The sequence below is a fragment of the Bos indicus x Bos taurus genome, chromosome 7 (genome assembly GCF_003369695.1).
Source record: "Bos indicus x Bos taurus breed Angus x Brahman F1 hybrid chromosome 7, Bos_hybrid_MaternalHap_v2.0, whole genome shotgun sequence".
Taxonomy (NCBI): domain Eukaryota; kingdom Metazoa; phylum Chordata; class Mammalia; order Artiodactyla; family Bovidae; genus Bos; species Bos indicus x Bos taurus.
The window spans coordinates 59,973,377-59,992,747 of NC_040082.1; the positions used below are offsets into that span (position 1 = coordinate 59,973,377).

Below are 19,371 nucleotides of genomic sequence, written 5' to 3' on the forward strand. Positions count from 1 at the left end.
ACAAGGTTTTGGTGAGATGCAGCTTAATTTCAATAATAAAGCAAATTTCTTATGTAACAGTCATGTTCCTAGAATACTGCACATATGTTTCATGGAAATTCTTTTAAGCTTATGTGTTTATCTTGTTCAATAAAATTACTTTCAAGATATACTTTTTACTGTGTAAACTGGAATTGTTTCATGATTTTGAAGTGCAACCAATATAAGTGAAAACATATCAGGGGTGGGAGAAAATCCACCACTAATCTCAGCTAGACAAAGTTCTTAAAATCAAAAAGCCTATTCACACAAATTATATGTAATGACTGTAGTAATCAGTTTATTACACAGATTAATCATTCTTGAACGTACAAGCTCCAGAGGAGCAACTGGGTCTTTAAATATACACAAGTATTTCCATCAAATGAATTGTCACCCTTACATCCAGATAGACCTAAGCAGTTAAAAACATAAGAAAAATAAGAGCTATTAGCTATGTATTAACTGAGAAACCACATACAAACCAAAGAATATGGAAGAGAGAAAGAGGGGCTGAAAGATGAAGGTTGAAGGGTGGGGAGATGTAAAAGAGTTGGGAGCAAAGCCCATCACATGTTACTTACTAATAGCTCCAATCCATTTAAATGTTGACCAGTTAAACTTAGACCTTAAAATACAGGATGTGGGTAGAGTTTAATCTGGTTGGTCATAACTTTCACCTAAGACGTAAGTCCTTCGGAATAAAAGGAATACAGAAACAGCTTCATGTTTTTCACCTTGCTTTTCATAACTGTTTTGAGTTTAATAGTATTTCACTTAAAAAACAATCTCCTACAGGTCAGTGGAGCTTTTCTTCCCCATCCAAGAACACACCATACCCACCACCCCTCACCTTGCCGTTATCCAAATTTAAGTCAATAAGGAAAGCTTTTAGTCTCACACCTAGGTTATGCCTGGAGAACTGGCTTGTCACACACACACTTCTCTGCTAGGAGGCAATGTTGGTACAGAAGTACAGTATTTCTAGTTTGTTGTTCCAAGTATGTACAACACGCAGCACTGCTGTATCAGGTAAACATGTGCACAGGGGAAGATGAGGCGTGGGCTCATAGAAAGCAGTCAAATGGAAATCAAAAGGACTTTCTCTTTCAGAGTTCCCCTATCTTTATTTGTAGAGGTTATCCAATAATTTCTTTAATTACATCGCATACTTCTGAGTCCATTCCCGAGCTATTCTGTTGTACCTGTACACACAAAGAGAAGCTTGGCTTAACATAGGTGAGGAGTCAGTCAGAAAGCAACAGAGTTCATTCATTATCCCATCTAGTAACTCGAGGGGAAGAACTTATAGAACTTCAAGTGAAGCCATCTTCCTACTCCAAATTTCTAATAAATGTTAGAAATATCCGATAAACGCTATATAGGATTCTAATTAAATTTCAGCACTTGCTGGCGTATCTTCAGTCTCTACTTCACTGACCTATTTCTGAGGTGATTTTCAACCCTTGTTTTACTTATTTGGAGTTCAATATAGTTCTATATTATATGGTTCTTGAAATCACATAAAAATGATCAAATTGACATAATACTTTTCCTGCATCAATAAACCAACCAGTTCTGGCAGAACTTATTTTATTTTATTTTTTTTTTTGGCAGAACTTATTTTAACAATTTGGTTGCTAAAATGAATGGGTTTATTGCTTCAGAAGAACATTCCAGTAATAAAATAAGCAGGGCAAAGGATCTTTAATTTTTATAGATACTATGTAGATTCAGATTAAAAAAAAAAAACTAAGACCAACTGCTGTTAGAATACCCCATTCTCATTGCAGCTCCTTTTTAAAATATCTTATCTATATGCCTCTCTATCAATAATTCAAATAACTATTTAATCTTTTATATTTTAACTTTTGAAAATGAATCATTTTCTCCCCATCTATCTCCTTCACAATCTTATTGAATAATATGCAAAACAAACAAAAGATTACAACATTTCATTTACTATATCTTTTGATACCCTGACCACTTTTCAATAATTCATAATACAATTCTAAAACGTGCAAATTCTCCAAGTTTTATTTTAAAGGAAATTTGGGGTTTTGGGGTCTTGTAGCATTTATTTACTTTCTTTTTTAGATTATTCCAAATGGTAGAACATCAATTCTCTTTCCCATTAATTTATAAATACCTACCTAAGACAACTGGGCTCTTGATGCAAAATCTTTGCATGTCAAAAACCAAGAAGAAGACATAAAGCTGTTGGAAAATATATTGTAGAAAAGTTCTTCTAGACAGTAGGAATTATACAAAACGGAGATAAAATCATCTACTTATAATACTTGATGCAAATACTGCTGTTTCCTGTCCCCAACTGAGTATATTAGGACTTCGTTTTAAGTGTCTGATTCATGCTCAGACCTTAGACACAAACATCTCCACCCTATCAGACACTCTTCTGTCTGGAGACCATACTTACTTTTCTCTATCTGTTTTGTAGATCCGAGCAATCTCAGGCACTAAAGGATCATCTGGATTGGGATCACACAACAGAGAACAGATGGACAAAAGTACTAGAATGAAAAAAACATATAAATTAGTAGAGGATAAAAGCAAAAAGACTGAAAGAAATATGAGATGCCAACACACGAGAAAATTCTAAGACCCTATTTACTGTAGTGTTAGCAGGTTTCTAAGCTCTACCTAAGTTTACAGTAATAGCAATTAACAAAGATTCTAAGACTTCTCTAAGCTTGAACCAGTAAGAAAGCTGGCCCAAGCTGGTGAACTGTCTTGCCCCATTTCCCTGGTTAGTGAGTAATCAGAGTGGAATTATTAATAGAATACAGGTCTTTCAAATCCTAGACCAATAAGACTTTCCCCAGCTTATAAATTTCCATTTTTGGAAGCCCATGTTCAGGGATAAATGGCTTCCAAAATTCTAAAGACAACCACACTACTGAATGCTCTTAGTAAGAAATGACAACTATGAAATCCAACAATTATTGCTTTCTTGATGGCAGGTACCATATTTAGATGCAATCGATTTGTTTCATTTTTAGTTGAAAACAATTTAGTTTAAGAACACAGAGGCCAGTACTTGTCCCCAAATGGAGCTGGCCACACTTATTACAGATGATATGACGTATCTCAAACAAAAGTCTCAAATTATCTTCAGCAACGATTTCAAATCTCATCTCAGTCATTTCCTCAACGACAACCTGAAATGTGGCAGACAAATCTCAATAGTACAATTTCCTCTGTTTAAATTTGTTAACTTACGTATTCCTTTATTGAAGGCAAAGAGGAAGCCCAAGCCACTAATTATATTAAATCCAGTGGCCTCTGACATACCAAAATAAATTCCAATCCTCCTATTCTGATGTTAACAGAACTCAGCTATCTTATTTCTCTCTAATGTTCTGTAGCAAGAGACAATAATTCAGAGCCCACTGTACTCCCAAAACATCAATTCAGCAGGAAAAGGAATTTATTCATTTTCCCATCAAATCTATCCTACAGAGATCAAGGGCTTCTGAGAGATGAAGAAAGTTTACATGCCCTTTATCATTCAGTTGTTAACAAAAAAGCTATTTCCTTGCCTTAAGAGTATATGGAAAATAAAAAACATCAGGAAAGATGTTTTTTGACTCTTCATTCCTGTTGCCCACAATTCTGGTAGATGGCATTCCCAAAACATCTTCTCTTCCCATTGTCAGGTGTATCACCTGATGCCCTCTTCAAGCACAGAACATTCTAACAGCAATTAGGAAAGATTTCATGTATTTCCTGGAAATGACAACAGGGAGTTATAGATTTTTGATTGTTCATGAAATTATTGACTACAGAAGAAACTTGTCTGACCTATCAAGCTGGCAAGAATACAACTGACTCTTCACCTAAAATTAGATACACTACCAAATTAGTATAAGTTCCCTTTACTTATTGTCCAACTATTTAAAACAGGCAACTTTAAAGAGATATTTTTTAAATTATAGTTGATTTACAGTGTTGTGTTAGTTTCAGGTATACAGCACAGTGATTCAGTTTATACATATACATTCATTTTCAGATCCTTTCGTATTATAGGTTATTACAAGATACTGAATATAGTTTCCTGTGCTATACAGTAGGTCCTTGTTTATTTTATATATATAGTAGTGTGTATAACTATTAATCCCAAACTCCTACTGATTTATCACTCCCCATCCCCCTTTCCATGTCAACCATAAATCTGTTTTCTCTGTCTGTGAATCTGTTTGTTTTGTAAATAAGTTCATTTGCATCATTTTAAAAAGATAAGCTTTAAGTAAATAACCTTCTTCACTTTCTTTCCAGGAAAGGAAGGTAGGATGGTGGCTATCTGGATCTAGTGAAAGGATTTTTAGTACACTACTTAGTTCCTTTATTGGTAGAAAATTAATTTTGGCTTATAATATACTATACTTTCTTTTTCTATAAAGAGAGTAACTTCTATTTCTACAGCTTGTAGAGACTCTTTACTGAAGTAACTAAATTTTCACTTATATATATTCTTCTTCAGTAAATAACCAATTTCATTAGTGTCATAACTCAATCACTTCCAATTCTAAAACCATATAACCAAGTAGCTTTACGATAGAGTTAACCTGCTTCAAGTTTTCTGTATATTTAGGTCCCTTACCTATATACTCAAAGAGGAGGGCATTTTGGGTCTAGATTATTGCCCTTTAAAACAGAATATGTTAAAGAATAATTATATCATACATAGAATTTGGGTCTTTCACAGAAATGCTTGCCCATACTTCAATTTACAAAAGAGTCTTTATAACACTAAACCTAGGTACCCTGATAAAACCAAATTCAACAAAATGGTACTGTAGTTATTTTAAAAGATAGCTATCCAGACAGAACATACCAAGTCAAATAAATTAACAACCCTTATGACTTAGAATAACTGAAAAACAAAACAAAACAAAAAACACCACCACTAGGCACAGAAGGGAAGAAAAAAAAGCTATGATGACAATTTCAGCTATCCAGACAGACTCCCCCCACCACCATCCACCCACCCAACTCACCCACACACAGAGTCCCACCTCTCTTGGCCCCGTTTATAGCTAGATTTATATCTCCAGTTACTTAGTAAAATAAGAACAAACAGGTCAGGAAATCACAAGAACAGGCATATGAATACTTTCACAAGCAACCACTGAATGGCATGGAGGCCTACAAAAACAATAGGGGCCACTTATCTGTAAAACTGTTTCAGTCACAACTTTTTAAAATGTGGTCCTTTGATTTTTTTTGTTCACATTTTTGCCTAGGACCCCAGAAATCTTAATTTAATGCCTCAGAGTTTTTGTGCCTTTAAAAAATTAATGTGGAAGGGTATACAAGTGTTACCGTAATTATAACATGACAAATATCCAATACTTTTTACAATAGTGCCTTTATCCCAGTTATTTGGGTGCTTACAAGGAATCAGTTAACTATGCATTTTTGCTGCTTTTTAATCTCCAGAATAATAGTGAATAGTTTTTATCACCCCTACTCTATAGATGAAAACACTGTGGAATACAGAAGCTAATCCGTCTCAAATCTCAACCAATAAGATGTGGAGCGGAGATCCTAACACAGGCAGTTGCATCCAGAATCTACGTTCTTTACCATGAAACTATGTTGCCTCCTGTCTAAATGTATGCATTAAAGAAATGATAAAATTTAAGTAGAGAGGAAAAAAAAAATTTCACGTACCAAATTTCAGCCTCAAATACCCAAACTATTTCTTTCTAGCTATTTAATATACCTTCTATACAATGCAAGTTACAGTGTATAACATTTTCTCTCTTTCCTGCTTTTATCAAACACTGTATTTTCCCATTTTCCACAGTATTTGTAAGGATCAATATTCTTTTGAATGCATGTGCCAGAACCGAATGTGTTTTTTCTGCTGTTGAACCTGTATGTCATTTCTAATTTTCAGAAATAACATTGTTGCAGATGTAGATTTTAGCAGTTGGGTTTGTTTTCTTAGTACAAACAAATGAACCTAGAATTACTGCGTCAAAGGATGTTAATATTAATGATTAAATCTCCTATCTCTTAATACATACAGGCAGACTAAACAAATCTATCTGTAGCATATATAAGCAATCATTCCAATGTACTTCACGAAGTACTTCAATGTACTTTTTCTTTTGAAAAGAAAAAATGTTTAGTTTCCTTTTTAAAAGATCTTTGTTAATTAAAAAGGTGAAGTGAAAATGTTAGTTGTTCAGTCATGTCTGACTCTTTGTGATCCCATGGACTGTATGTAGTTCACCAGGCTCCTCTGTCTGTGGGATTTTCCAGGCAAGAATACTGGAGTGTGTAGCCATTCCCTTCTCCAGGGGATCTTCCTGACCCAGGAACTGAACCCGGGTCTCCCACATTGTAGGCAGATTCTTTACCGTCTGAGCCACCAGTGAAGCCCCAAAAGGTGAAGAATGGGTACTTATTTTAATTTTTATCTCCTTGACTATTCTGTTCCTTTCTGTCCATTCATCTACTGGGATCTAGGTTTTTCCTCTTACTGATTTATATATGTTCTTCATATCTGTTAAACATACTAGCCCATTATCATAGGTGTGTGCGTGTGTGTATGTGTTAGTTGCTCAGTCATGTCGGACTCTTCACAACTCCACGGACTGTAGTCCACCAAGCTCCTTTATCCATGGAATTCTCCAGGCAAGAACAACACTGGAATAGGTTGCCATTCTCTTCAAGGGATCTTCCCAATCCAATCAGCCCATTATCATACTTGTAGCCTATTTCTTGTACTGTATTTTGACAACATTTAATGATGGACGTGAGTCTGAGTGAACTCCAGGAGTTGGTGATGGACAGGGAGCCCTGGCGTGCTGCGATTCATGGGGTCGCAAAGAGTCAGACATGACTGAGCGACTGATCTGATCTGAATCCTCTTGTGATTTCATGTTGAAAGGTTGTACAATTTCAAATCAACAAGTAAGATAATATTCAGTTCAGGGATATAAAAAAATCTCCAATCTACTCATATAATTAGGTCGTATTTAAAAGAACTACTGGATCTTTCATCACAAAGTTAGTAACTAACCTTCTCCACACATTTTCAAACACACACACACACACAGATGCATGCACCAATATACCACAGACTAAGATGCTCACATAAACATATACATTAAATTGATTATCTTAGATGATGATTCTGTTCTTGATAGAAACCTAAAGACAAGAACAGGTAAAACTTTAAATAATGTGAATATGAATTCATCTATACTTTGTCCTTCAAGAAACTAATATTTTAATTATAGTACAAATATTCCTCTACAAGGGCTGTTTTTTTCCTATTCCTGAACACTATCTATCCTTTCCATTCATGGATCTCAAGGCTGGAAAGACATTACTTGTCTTCTACATTAACCATGCTCTTAAAAAAACGGATTCACAAGGGCCATATTCTAATCTATGCCTGAAGAGCAAGAACAATGGACAGAGAGCAATCACAGCACCAAGGAACACGTATGCTTAAAAATCCAACTCTCTAGTGGGTCTATACCCCAGATCAAGAATAAGGGGGACCACTACATTCTCTTAAAAAAGAATTTGACTAACCCTTTCAAGAATAAGTAACCTAAAAAAGACACAAACACACAAAAAAAATAGTAGGCTTTATGTTGATATCAAATATCTATTCCATTACCTTTTGAAATAGTTAGTGCTGGAGACCACTGTGACCGTAGAATATCAAGACAAATGCTGCCATTACTGTTAATATTTGGATGATAAATTCTTGTTGTAAATGCAACCTATCAAAACAAGGAAAACTTCTTATAAACAGTTTCATTAGCATTGTAGAAAGTAGATAAAAACATAGTTTGCATATTCCAGTTACCTTAGGTGGTTTGAAGGGGTAATCTGTTGGGAAATGAATTGTCAAGAAAAATACTCCACCCTGATAGGGACTGTCATTCTGTTGATAACAAAAAAAGTTGGGTTAAAATGAGTGAATTACCTAAACTATTTATTCTGAAATTAATCTGAATACTTACTGGCCCCATTATTGTAGCTTGCCAATGGAACACTGAAAAAAGAACAACAAAAAGTCACCATGAAGTAATATCAACAGTATACCTACACCATAACAACATATTATTCCCCATGTAATCTCAGTTCATTCATAAGAAACATGGTGAGTCATTTAAATTAACTTGGAGTCTGAGAAAACAAAAATGACTAGCATGGTGTAGAACACTGATAAGGTGCTCAACAAGAAAGTTATTTGGGCTAAAACGTCTTAAAAATTCATGACAGGGAGACAAAATTCTTGACAAGGCCGAAAGTTTCACTTTTAAACAGGCACTTCCTTACTGCAAAGGGTAAAAAAGAACCACAAGATTCAATTCTTTGATTGTATCATTTCCCCAACACTAATATCTATAATATACTTCTTTTATAGTACTGGTATAGAGCAGAACAGTAAACTTAAAGTAGATAATACTCAAATTAGGAAATGCTAGTTTTTTCCAGTGAGAAAAAAATGTCCAGTTCTCATGTGTAGATCTTTAGAATTACTGGTATCTCAATAAATAAAGAAAACATATGCTGGAAGTCCCAAGCTTGATTACAAACTCTAGGGATAATCCCAATAAATCATAAACTTGTTTAGTAAGGAAATTTTCTCTTCAAACAGCAAAAAACGGTGCATGTTCTGTTTCAAAGGTGATGCCACTAAGTACAACACAAAGATCAAAAACCCAGTCTTCACTTCTAAGCAAGCTACTAAGCACTTAACATTCACACTAGGATCTGAGCACACTAAAGGAAGCTGTCAATGGGATTATACACGAGCAACTCAAACCAGCTAACTCTTGATGCAAGGAGGTAATGTGAAGACTAGAAAGCCACACAAAAATCCACTCGGATGTCAGCCCAAACCCTTAAATTCCTTCTGATCATCTGTATGAGAACTGCCCCTATGGTTGGCTTGCCCCTCACTGGGGCCTGAAGCTACAAAGAGCAGTCTGTTTACTAGGGATTAAAAATAAAGGGTAGGTATTGCTGAGGCTCTCCTTTTTAGATTATTCACCATTAGTACTGAGAAAAATTCCTCTTAACTTCTGCCAACTAATTTTTTTATGGATTAAGTAGCTAAGGAGAAAGTTACTTTGAGTCACTAAGATCAGTCCTAGTATCTTCAACAAAGGTTCTATTAAAGGCCCCATATTAATTAACAAAAACCATTTGGAGACCTACCATTTTAAATCTTAATTGCATATTCTGCCACACTGGTTATATATAAGAAAACCTACTTAAGAGTCACTGACTTAGGTCTCTCTCTGGAATGCATTTAAGTTGCTTCCATGTCTTGGCTATTGTTAAGCAGTGCTGCTATGAACACTGGGCTGCATATATCTTTTCAAATTAGAGTTTTCTCTAGATAAATGCCAGGAGTGGGACTGCTAATCATATGGCAACTCTATTTTTAGTTTTTTAAGAAGCCTCCATACTATTCTCCACAGTGGCTGCACCAATTAGATTTCCACCAACAGTGTAGGAGGGTTCCTTTTTCTCCATACCCTCTCCAGCATTTATTATGTTTAGACTTTTTAATGATGGCCATTCTCACCAGTGTAAGATAATACCACATTGTAGTTCTGATTTGCATTTCTTTAATAACTAGCTGTATGAGCTGTTTGTATATTTTGGAAATTAATTCCTTGTTAGCTGCATCGTTTTGCAAATACATTCTATTCCACAGGTTGTCTGTTTTGTTTAGTTTCCTTTGCTATGCAAAAGCTTTTAAGTAATTATGACCCATTTGTCTGTCCATCACTAGGTGATGGATCCAAAAAATATTGCTGCAATTTGTGCCAGAGTGTTCTACGTTTTCTTCTAGGAATTTTAGAGTATTTGGTCTTACATTTAGATCTCTGAGTTTATTTTTATAAATGGTGTGAAAAAATGTTCTAATTTCATTCATTTACATGCACCTGTTCAGTTTTCCCAGTATCACTTACTTTTCTCCACTGTATATTCTTGCTCCCTTTGCAGTAGATTAATTGATCATAAATGCATAGGTTTACCTCTGGGCTTGCTACCCTGTTACACTGATCCATATGCTTTTTTCTGTGTGTGCAACCACCATACTATTTTTTATTACTGTAGCTTTGTAGTACAGTCTGAAGTCAGGAAGTCTTCTTTCTCAAGATTGTTTTTGCTATTTGAGATCTTTTGTGTTTCCAAAATTTTAAATTTGTTTTGTTCTAGTTCCATGAAAAATGCCATTGGTTATTCAAAAGAGATTGAACTGAATCTGTAAATTGCCTGGGGCAATATGGTCATTTTAACAATATCTATTTATGTCATCTTCAATTTCTTTCACCAGCATCTTATGGTGTTCAGAGTATAGGTCTTTTCAGCACAATGTTTTTATGCTCATTCATGTTGTAGTATGTATCAATATTTCATTCCTGTTAATCATCAAATAATATTCTACTGTATGGATACACCATATTTTATTTATCCCTTCATCAGCTGGTGGGCATTTGGGTTGTTTCACTTTTTGGTTATTATAAATAAAATTTCTATGAACAAGCATGTGTGAGTTTTTATAGGGATATATGTTTTTATTTCTCTTGGACACCTACCTAGGAATGAACTCACTGGTTCATACGGTAAACTCTGTGTTTTGCTTTTTGAGGAACTGTCAGACTGTCTTCCAAGCTGGCTGTACCATTTTGCATTCTACCAGCAAAGTATGATGGTTCAAATTTCTCCAAATCTTCATCAACACTTACTATTTGACCTTTTGATTCTACCCATCCTAGTGGGTGTAAAATGACACCTCATTATGGTTTTGATATGCATTTCCCTGATAATTAATGATGCTGAACATCTTTCCATGTTCTTACTGCATTTGAATATCTTAGAGAAAAAGCTACTCAGATCGTCTGTTCACTTTAAAATTGGGTTATTTATCTTAATAATGTTGAAATATAAAGACTTTAAAATCACTTTCTTAACAGTATCATTTGCTGTCCCTAATTTTTAAATTTTGATGAAGTCTACTTTATCTTTCTTTTTCTTTTATTGCTTATGCTTTAGGGGAGTTTAACTCTCCAGGGTAACCACTTTTCAATCTGAGAAAGGAATGTAGTAGTACCAACTATGGTAGAAGCAAAGGCAAATTACTTTAGCACACTACAGTACTGAACTTCAAAAGTGAAATCTAATCCCCAGACTTCAAACACTTTTAATTAAAAATCAGTCTCTCAAAAAAAAAAAAAAAAATCAGCCTCTCTCAACTCTGAGCAATTTACCTGAAATAAAAACACTCTTTCAAAACTGAATGACCACATTGATGCAGATGGATATGATACCATGGAATGACAAAACTAGAATCAGAAAATCTGAGAATAAGTCTACTTCAAGAACCACCACAAGTCTCTCACTGGATTCTTCTCTAAAACAGTTAACAATTTCTCTTCCAAACACTTAAAGAATTGTGAGGCAAATGAGATAATGTGTTTAAATACTTGGCCTGTCCTGTTTGATATCAAATACTATATATACTCAATAATACTGGACAGATCTAAACATAACATAAATGGGATTTTTTCATAACAAGTACTTAAGTCTTATAATTTATAACATCTGTTTCATCTATAAAGCAATCCTTGTACAAGGATTCTGCTTTGATTCCTAAGGATTTAGCAAACCAAAACAACAATCTTAAGAAAAATGAGGAAAAAATTAATCTTACACACAAGTCCATATAACCTCATTTATTTTCTTAACCTATATACTTCCCTTACACAAATGCTTCTAAATATACTCCCAAGTATATTCCACTTTTCCCCTATTTGCTAAATATTGCATTTTTGTGTGTGAGAATTAGTTACACAGCCTGCTCAAATATCCTCCATTTTTAAAAGGCTGAAAGATGGCATCAGGGGGAAAAGCTGTCTTGAGACAAAGTGGAACAAAAGCAAAATTATTATCCAACATGTATGGTAAGATACAATAAATTATTTCAAACAGGATTAAGAAGATAAACTGGACATTAAAGGTAAGTTGTAGCTGTCTTCACAAATATGAGTCAATACAAAGAAAGACACAGACCCACATACACACTGCCCCCCCCCAATCATACTTACTATTATCTAACTAAAGAACAATAGCTTGCTGTAGACAAAAGCTTGAATATTTTGTCTTAGGTAAATACCCAGAAGGGACAAAGGATAGGAAGGAAGAGCCAGAACAACTACACAGACAACATCTGGCAGAAGAATTCAAAATGAAATACAGTACAAAAGATGATGGGATACACATAAAACTGCACCTTTCATGGGCAAATAAAGGTAAATTGCGTAATTAACTCTTCATACAAATAATCTTGGCAGATATATATTTATTAGTAACAGAGTTCACCAAAGGCAGACTGTTATGCTGTTTTATGTTTTAGTATTCCTTTTAGATACTTACTATCATCTCCAACGGGACCTGCTGAACACTGTGCTGGGGGGTCCCGTGCCAGGTCATTCAATTCCTTCAAGAAGGAGAGAAAAAGAAATGTATTTAACATAAATGTAACTATTATCCATTAATAAAACCATCACTGTTACCAATAATCTCTGTCTCACCAGTAAAGCTTTTAGCAGCACTCCTTCAAAGTCAGAGAAGAGAAAGGTAGATTAATTCTTTAAAATATTTGGAATTCCTGAATATAAATGTATGTTTTTAAAAGTAGATCATTTTTGCTTTGTTTGAAGTTTAATGGGTATTAAATATAAGGAAAGTAAACATGGATCATATACTAAAGAGCCACAAAAACTGTTTCTTTGGGTTTTCTTGGGCCGCACCATGTGGCGGGATCTTAGTCCCCAGACCAGGTATTGAACCCATGCACCTACACTGGGAGTGTGGACTGCCAGGGAAGTCTCACAAAAACTGTTTTTAAGTAAACACTTTACTTATTATTTTCCAATAAAGATCAACAGCTGGTTTTTGTACCTCAAAACCATTAAGTTACACTTCAGATAGGAGTCATAAATGTTCCAAATTATACAGAACCATCTGACAAGATACTGGTATTTTTTCAGCTCATATCCACTACAAAGCTTCCAGAGGTAGTAGGAAAAACTTTAAAAGGGATATATTACAAAGGCTGGTTGGATATAACCCATCATAAAGTCTTGAAATCAGAGATGGAATTACATGTAGTCATGCTCTACAAGATGTCAGCTTCTTAGCTATTTTAACACAAGAACCCACAAACTTGAGATTTGTTACTGGGTGGGGATGCCTTAAAAACCACAAAGCAGGAAATCATACTATATTCCCTTTCCCTTTGGCTTGGTATGTGAGATAAAAACAAACTCTGAGGAAGGACTAGTTTTAATTATCTTTTAAAACTACAACGGTAAAACCTACCATTTAAGAAGTATTTCAAACCTTATTGAGTTATATAAATATTTTAAATTGCAACACAGATATTTCTGTAAGTTCCTTCTTCTGAGTTAACTTCTTCAACCAGTCATTACATCAATTATTTTGTTTTATCCTATTTGTAAGCTTGGAGGATAAAGCATAAAGTATAGAAATAAAGTTCTGTTAAGTTTTTTTTAAGTGCTGGGATTGAGATAAAGATTTAATAATATTTACTTTCTTTCACATCTCAATTTGAGGATTTTGTATTTCTCTACAACAGAGATTCCTTGCCCATCTCAAGGAGAAAAACAAAAAACCTACTGTACAGTTCACATTCCTAAATGTTTCTAATACAGGTCACTATAACTAGAGAGCTTGCTTGATGTGAAACACAAAAGTTAAGCCACTTCTTTTGACTAACTTCATCTAAGTTGAATATAAGGATTCATCAGGTGGTGATCACTTTTTAACATATCAAACCACTATGTTGTATACGAGACAGTAACATAGTGTGGTAGGTCAATTATACTTACTAACACTTTTAAGTAAGTGGTAGGGCTGTAATATGTATGTGTGTGCACGTGCGTGTACGTGTGTGCACACACGCATGCACTCAGTTGTGTCCTACTCTTTGCAACCACATGGACTGTAGCCCACCTGGCTCCTCTGTCCATGGAATTTTCCAGGCAAGAAGAGGTTAATTAACACTGCTGTACACTATACATAAAAGTTTAACAGAGTAAATCCTAAGAGTTCTCATCCCAAGGAAAAAAATTTTTCTCTTTATCTTTTATTTTGCACCTGTGAGATAATGGATGTTCACTAAACTTATTATCATGATAATAATTTCATGATATATGTAAGTCAAATCATTATACTGAACATCTTAAACTTATGCCAATTACATCTCAAAAAGCTAAAAGGAAAAAAAAATCCTTGTCCTCTTCATAAGTCAGTATTATATAATTAAAAAAAAAAAAAAAGAAAACCTTAACTCAAATTTGTGCTAATTCACAATTAACATACTCATTCCAACACTTCCTTGGTTGAAGGCACTCACTTAAGTATGCTAAGTGAAATGAGACATAAAAAGACTATTATTCTGTATGATTCCATTGATACACATTCTAGGAAAGGCAAATTTATAACAATAGAAACCAGATTAATAGTTTTAGGGGCTAGAGGGAGTTGGAGGGGACTGATTACAAAGGAACATGAGGAAAATCTGGGGGGCTATGGATATATTCTATATTATGACTTTGGTAGGGACTGCAAAACTGTGAATTATACTCATTAAAACTCAAACTGTATACTTAAAATTGTTGATTTTATTGTATATACCATAAAGTTGTTTACTAAAAGGGCATATATTCATTCATCTTCATATTATGCATACAGTATCTCTGAAGAATAGATACAAAACTAGTTCAAAGTATTTGCCTTCAGAAGGAAACTTTGCTTTGGGGGTAAGAATAGGAACTACATGTATTTCTTTTATACCTTTAACAAGTATATTTATTGTCTATTTAAAAAATAACGTACCAGTTCTGACTATACATTTGGATAAAAGAAAAATAATTCTGAAAAAGCTGTGACTATCTGAACAGTAATCAGAATAGTGAAAACCCAGTTAGACTAAATAAACACAGAAGCTACAAAATTTGAAGTTTCCCTGGTGGCTCAGTGGTAAAGAATTCACCTGCAATGAAGAAGACCACCTACAATGCAGGAGACACAAGTTTGATCCCTGGGTTGGAAAGATCCTCTGGAGAAGGAAATGGCAACCCACTCTAGTATTCTTGCATGAGAAATCCCAGGAACAGAGGAGCCTGGTAGGCTACAGTCCACTGGGTCACAAGAGTTGCACATAATTTAGCGACTATACGACCACAACCACAAAATCTGATGTCCCTGCGTTATGATTAAAACTGAAGGGGGAAAAAAAACTGAAGGGAGTTCCCTACTGGTATAGTGGTTAGGATTTTGGGCTTTCACTACCATGGCCTGGGGGAACTGAGATCTTGCAACCCGAGTGGTGTGGCAAAAAGAAAACAAAATAAAGATAAATCTTGAAATTAAAGGCACATCTATCTAAATCACTGGGCAGAAAAAAATACCCTATTACATCAGGCTGTTGGCTTTATCATATGGCTTTATACCTATACATTAATTTTCTTGACTTTTTATTTCCCCCCAAATAGTATTCAGATTTGTCTTGTATATCATACAGCAAATCATACATTACTGGGATTGAGAGTAGAGCTAGGACAAAACCCAAAACCAAGCAATTTTTCTGTTTATTGGAAAACTTTTCTGTAGAAAGAACAATAGAGAGAAAGTGAAAATGTCAGTCACTCAGTCATATCTGACTCCTTGTGACCCCAAGGACTGTACCCCACCAGGATTCTCTGCCCATGGAATTCTCCAGACAAGAATAGTAAAGTGGATTACCATTTCCTCCTCCAGGGGATCTTCCCAACCCAAGGACTGAACCCAGGTTTCCTGCATTGCAGGCGGACTTTTTACCATTTGAGCCACGTGGGAAGCCGTTATAGACAAAGTACATATAATTAAATTTAGGGAAAAAAAGGGAGGAGGGAAGTTTGACAGTTAAGGTAAAGAATCCTCAATTTCTAAAGAGACTTTATGGTCTTAACTTTGAAATCTAAAAAAATATTACAATAAAGGTCTTATTTTCAAAATAAACTGTGAAAAAAAAATAAACTGTGGATTTTAATAGAGTTCTCAATTAAGATTTTCTTCTTTGACATTGTACACTCCCCTTGTTTCTAGGTATACAGAATCATTATTTTTAAAGATTAAGGGTTATAGACAATTTTGATTATCTGAAACTTTCCCAAGTGTTTAATTTAGTTCAAACAGCCCTCAAACCTTATACCAATTAATTATTTTCAAGTAAAGTTTAATTCACTACAAACTTTTTTGTCCATGTTGTGTGGCATGCAGGATCTTAAGTTTCTTGACCGGAACTGAACTCCTGCCCTCTGCAGTGGATCGTGGAGTCTTAACCACTGGACCGCCAGGGAAGTCCTCAAACTTTTAAATACATTTCCTACTACTATTTTTTTTGGCTCAGGAATATGTTTTCCCATAAAGACACACAGGAATGATTATAATGCCTTGTATATTATTATCTTAAGAATACCTATTTTCCAAAGGATTAACCCTTCTTTAAAAGGGACCACTGTTAAAGAAAACAAAACATTAAAGCCTCTAAGCCTGGGATATTTCTGTATTACAGCACTATAGCAAGAAGAAAGAGGACTTCCTAACTGTGGGGAGGGGGTCCTACAAGGGCTATGCTGACTTTACTTTCCTTGTATCCTCAAATACTCAAATAGGTCATTAATTGCTAAAACTTAATGATATTAGCTATTTAAAAAAACCCTGTTTCCCCAGTCTTAACAATTATGAAGCAAAATATACATAGTATGGAACACAGATTTGTTTCACCATTTTGGTCTTACCCTATGGCAAATGGTAAAAGGAACAAGATGGGAAAATGAGAGATTGTAGTTACTTTCATAGAAAACTGGCTTCAAAGTCAAGCGTTAATAGTTCTAAAATTTCCTGTACAAATCAAAGGTCTTTGGTGGAAAATCAGCATATGAGACGATTTAAGCAGAAATTGTGATTCAACATCAGAAGAGATATCTAGACTAATCGCCCATTTTATATATATAAAAAGATACAAAGTAGCTAATCCAAGGAAAACTTATAATTAGAGTAAGGATATGGTTTACTATATATGTTCTATTATATCATGCTTCTTTAGTCTGAATCTAAAATAGTAGAAATGTACAAGTTAGAATATCTGAGAATCTATAACTGAACCTCCTTTAAGATGAATGAACAGCAAAAAAAGAACAGCTAGATAAGTAGTAGTTCTCAAAAATGAGACCCTGGCACAGCAGCATCATTATCACAAGAAAACTTATTAGAAATGCAAATTCTCAGGCTCCAACCAGACCTACTGAATCAGAAACTCTGTTGTTTCAAAGCCTAACAAGATGCATTTTAACAAGTCCCCCAGGAAATTGTGATGTACACTAAATCCTGACTGCCTTTATGTTTGACGAATTAAGAATCAAAGACAAAAGACAAGGCTAGAAAACTCATTACCAGCAAGACTCAAAATGAAGGGAAGGTGAAGGAAAACATGGCAGCACAGAATGAAGAACTCAAGAAAGGGGTGTTTTCCACATTTTCAAGACACAGTGAAGGCAAGCAGTCTGTCATTACCATAGTACTGCATTCTCCCTGCCCTACCCTATCTCACCTGGGTTGCAACAGAAACGCTAACTCATGTGTCCAGCATAATATCTGAAGTTAGTATTTAAAAATTAACTGCTAGAGTATTTAAAATTACAAATTTTTAAAACTCTGGAAATATTAGTAACTCAGTTATCCTAGATCAGTTTGAAAAAAAATTATGATTTCTGAAAATAGCAAATTACAGAATCTTTTATATCTGGTACTGATAGACTTAATCCCTTGGCACTCTGAAATATTTTCTATTTCCCTCTTAATAATGCTACCTTCTATTTTAAAGACAAATTGATAAAAAATCTATCAACAGCAATCTTTCCCTGAACTTAGTATAAGCAGAAGTAGTAACCTTATTTGAGATTAATGTCTGTACTCTTTTTAAAAAATTCAAGTCAACTAAGACTATAGAAAATACCCAGCAAAAACCTATTACTCAGCTTCAATTCAGTCGCTCAGTCGTATCCAACTCTTTGTGACCCCATGGACTGCAGCACACCAGCCCTCCCTGTCCATCATCAGCTCTTGGAGTTTACTCAAACTCATGTCCATTGGGAGAAGGCAATGGCACCCCACTCCAGGACTCTTGCCTAGAAAATCCCATGGATGGAGGAGCCCGGTAGGCTGCAGTCCATGGTGTCACTAGGAGTTGGACACGACTGAGTGACTTCACTTTCACTTTTCACTTTCGTGCATTGGAGAAGGAAATGGCAACCCACTCCAGTGTTCTTGCCTGGAAAATCCCAGGGACCGGGTAGCCTGGTGGGCTGCCATCTATGTGGTCGCACAGAGTCGGAAACAACTGAAGCAACTTAGCAGCAGCAGCAGCATGTCCACTGAGTCGGAGATTCCATCCAACCATCTCATCCTGTGTCATCCCCTTCTATTCCCGCCTTCCATCTTTCCCAGCATCAGGGTCTTCGCATCAGGTGGCCAAAGTATTGGAGTTTCAGCTTCAGCATCAGTCCTTCCAATGAATATTCAGGACTGATTTCCTTTAGGATGGACTGGTTGGATCTCCTTGCAGTCCAAGGGACTCTCAAGAGTTTTCTCCAACACCACAGTTCAAAAGCATCAATTCTTCAGTGCTCAGCTTTCTTTATAGACCAATTCTCACATCCATACATGACTACTGGAAAAACCATAGCTTTGTCTAGATGGACCTTTGTTGGTAAAGTAATGTCTCTGCTTTTTAATATGCTGTCTAGGTTGGTCATAGTTTTTCTTCCAAGGAGCAAGCATCTTTTAATTTCATGGCTGCAGTCACCATTTGCAGTGAATTTGGAGCCCAGAAAAATAAAGTCAGCCACTGTTTCCCCATCTATTTGCCATGAAATGATGGGACCAGATGCCATGATATTAGTTTTCTGAATGCTGAGTTTTAAGCCAACTTTTTCACTCTCCTCTTTCACTTTCATCAAGAGGCTCTTTAGTTCTTCTTCACTTTCTGCCATAAGGGTGGTGTCATCTGCATATCTGAGGTTATTGATGTTTCTCCTGGCAATCCTGATTCCAGCTTGGGCTTCATCCAGCCCAGCGTTTCTCATGATGTACTCTGCATATAAGTTAAATAAGCAGGATGACAATATACAGCCTTGACGTACTCCTTTCCCAATCTGGAACCAGTCTGTTGTTTCATGTCCAGTTCTAACTGTTGCTTCTTGACCTGCATAC

General features: G+C 35.3%; 1 protein-coding gene across 2 annotated transcripts in view; it reads right to left on the bottom strand.

Annotated features, from left to right (window-relative positions):
- Positions 1 to 292: 292 nt before the first annotated feature.
- The window catches only part of UBE2D2 (ubiquitin conjugating enzyme E2 D2), a 42,667-nt gene continuing 23,588 nt past the window's right edge, over positions 293 to 19,371 (bottom strand). The window contains exons 2-7 of one of the 2 annotated variants that reach the window (XM_027546307.1): positions 12,466 to 12,529; positions 8,031 to 8,062; positions 7,874 to 7,951; positions 7,682 to 7,787; positions 2,456 to 2,549; positions 293 to 1,223 (exon numbers count right to left, since the gene is read on the bottom strand). In XM_027546307.1, coding sequence (XP_027402108.1) covers positions 1,178 to 1,223; positions 2,456 to 2,549; positions 7,682 to 7,787; positions 7,874 to 7,951; positions 8,031 to 8,062; positions 12,466 to 12,529 — 420 coding nt within the window. In that variant the 3' untranslated portion in view covers positions 293 to 1,177. Of the gene's footprint in view, positions 1,224 to 2,455; positions 2,550 to 7,681; positions 7,788 to 7,873; positions 7,952 to 8,030; positions 8,063 to 12,465; positions 12,581 to 19,371 lie in introns of those variants that run through there. The other variant, XM_027546306.1, reaches the window with a different exon arrangement.